The sequence below is a fragment of the Bison bison genome, unplaced genomic scaffold (genome assembly GCF_000754665.1).
Source record: "Bison bison bison isolate TAMUID 2011002044 unplaced genomic scaffold, Bison_UMD1.0 scf7180017864304, whole genome shotgun sequence".
NCBI lineage: Eukaryota > Metazoa > Chordata > Mammalia > Artiodactyla > Bovidae > Bison > Bison bison.
The window spans coordinates 15,963,855-15,966,034 of NW_011494876.1; the positions used below are offsets into that span (position 1 = coordinate 15,963,855).

A 2,180-nucleotide genomic window follows, 5' to 3' on the forward strand; every position below is an offset into this window, starting at 1 on the left:
GAGAGGCTCCTGGGCTTGGATGAGCACTCCACAGCAATTCAAAGCATCCCAACACAGCCAGGGTAGGGCTGGGGACCCTGGGTCCTCTAGGGCAGAAAGGAGGCCAATCTCATGGAAATGGCCTTCCAGTGGCCTCGGAGTGAGGGTAGGACACTGTCACCATGTGAATCCTGGCTCCTCACCGGCGAAGGGGAGCTGCTCTGCCCCCTCAGGCCCCAGCTAACTGGAAGGGGACACAGAGGAGGCTCTTCCCAAAGCCCAGTCCCCTGCCTCCCTTAACACCTGCTCCCCTCCCCTGGTCCCCTCTCCAGGACCCACTGGAGGGAGGCTGGCCAGGGGTCAGGGAGATTTGCCTCTCTTTGGGTCCTGAGGCTGCTCATGACCCTCTCCAAGTGTGCACCCATGGGAAAAGCTATCCGTAAGGCTCTCTTTGGCCTCCCTAGGGCATTTTTCCAGGTCGGACTTGGAGCAGATAGGAAAGCACCTTCTACACAGGACTGAGCCCAAGCTTTCAGGAGGCGCAGTAATCAGCTCCTCTGGAGATCTGGGACCAGGACTTGCTCTCTACTTCCACACCTGGGAGCCAGAATCCCAGCCCAGGGAAGACGCAGGGGCTGACGGCCAAGGGAAATGACCAGGAAGAGAAAGGGAACCAGGGGAGGCCTGGGAAGGCAGGTGGGGTGGGGGGAGCCGGCGCAGAGGTGATTACCTGGGTGAGGTGAGGGTTGGGGTTGAACCCACACTGGTTGCAGACCTTGTTGTGACACTGGGTACAGGTGTTGAAGTTCGGCTGGCTGGGGGTTGACGTGAGGTCCGAGGTCTTACATATGGGACACAGCGTGCTGCTGGGAAGGGGGGCGATCTGGGGGACGGAGGAGGGTGATGTGGGGGTGCTGCCTCTGTCTGGTGACACAGAGGGGGACCGCCCTGATCTCTGCGTCCTGCTGTCTACCTGCAGCGTCCTGCGGGGGCCGTCGGCCTCTTGGCCTGCAGGGCCCTGTGCCCTCGTCTCCCGGGGGCTCTCACGGCCGGGAGTGGTAGCAGAAGGCTGCTTCGGGGTTGGGGAAGCTGCTCTCTGGCTACCCAGGGGCTCCTTGGGGTCCAGTCTCCGGGGAACACTGAAATGACATTGAAAATGACAAGGTTAGAGAAGTTGCTTGCAGAGGTCTCCACCAACCCAGGTGGCTGCCAGCCGGTGCCATTAGCACAGCCCTCCACCAGCCCAGTGCTAACTGTGCTCCATGCTGAGCCCTGACAAGTGTCCCCACCTGAGCCGTCAGCACCAGGCCATGTGGTCGGCTCAGGAACGTTCCCTTCATTCCCTGAAATGCAGAGTCTGATTCAGTAGGTCTGCGGTATAGTCTGTATTTTTACGATCTCTAAGGTGATGCCTTTACTATGGTCTGCAGACCACACTTTGAGAACCAAGGTTCTAAACTATATATGAATAACACCTAGACTGATTTTAACATTTCTGACTCTTAGACTGCACACCAAATTACATCAATATCTGTGAGGGCAGGACCCTGGCATTAGTATTTTTTCCCTCCCTAGGTGATTTCAACATGCAGCTAGTTTAGATCAACTGCTCTGGCAGGTCTGTTACTTTCTGGCTTGTCTGCTTCAGAGGCCCATATTGGGCAGCTGGAGGTAAGCAGGGGAGGCCCTCGAAGGCCCAGCTAATGCCACCTCCAGCAGGGACAATGGAGCCTTCCTTCTGGTGGTCTTCCAGAATGTCTAATGCCAGACCAAGTCCATCAAGATGGGTGATGTGTTTGTTACTTTTCTGCTACTGTAAGAAAGGACAGGGCCAGAGCTCTAGGATCCAGGCCTTGAGGAACCATTGAGGGCAGTTCAATATGCCTGACCCCCACCTCCATCCGACATGGCCCAGCTGCAGCAGAGGCATCAGAGCTGAGTAGAAGGCAAACCATGAGGCTAAACTCAATGCCCCACATTCCTTCGTTTGACCCCCCTCCCAGTTTTCCAGTTTGAAGAAAGCCACGTACAAAAAGCCAAAGGCAAGGCTTCACACTGCTTCCATGACATTTTATACTTGCTTCAGTGTGTATTCATTTGGGTGGATGCTGGAACCCAGGCAACAGGGCAGCCTGGCTGAAAGTCACTGCGGAGGCCTGGCCACAGCCGCCTGCGGAGCATCCTGGCCTGGCCCCTTCGGC

At 56.8% G+C, this 2,180-nt stretch overlaps 1 protein-coding gene across 1 annotated transcript in view; it reads right to left on the reverse strand.

Moving 5' to 3' along the window:
• The window catches only part of BSN (bassoon presynaptic cytomatrix protein), a 37,814-nt gene that overhangs the window by 34,353 nt on the left and 1,281 nt on the right, over positions 1 to 2,180 (reverse strand). Inside the window, 1 exon segment of the mRNA XM_010851960.1 lies at positions 710 to 1,118. Coding sequence (XP_010850262.1) covers positions 710 to 1,118 — 409 coding nt within the window.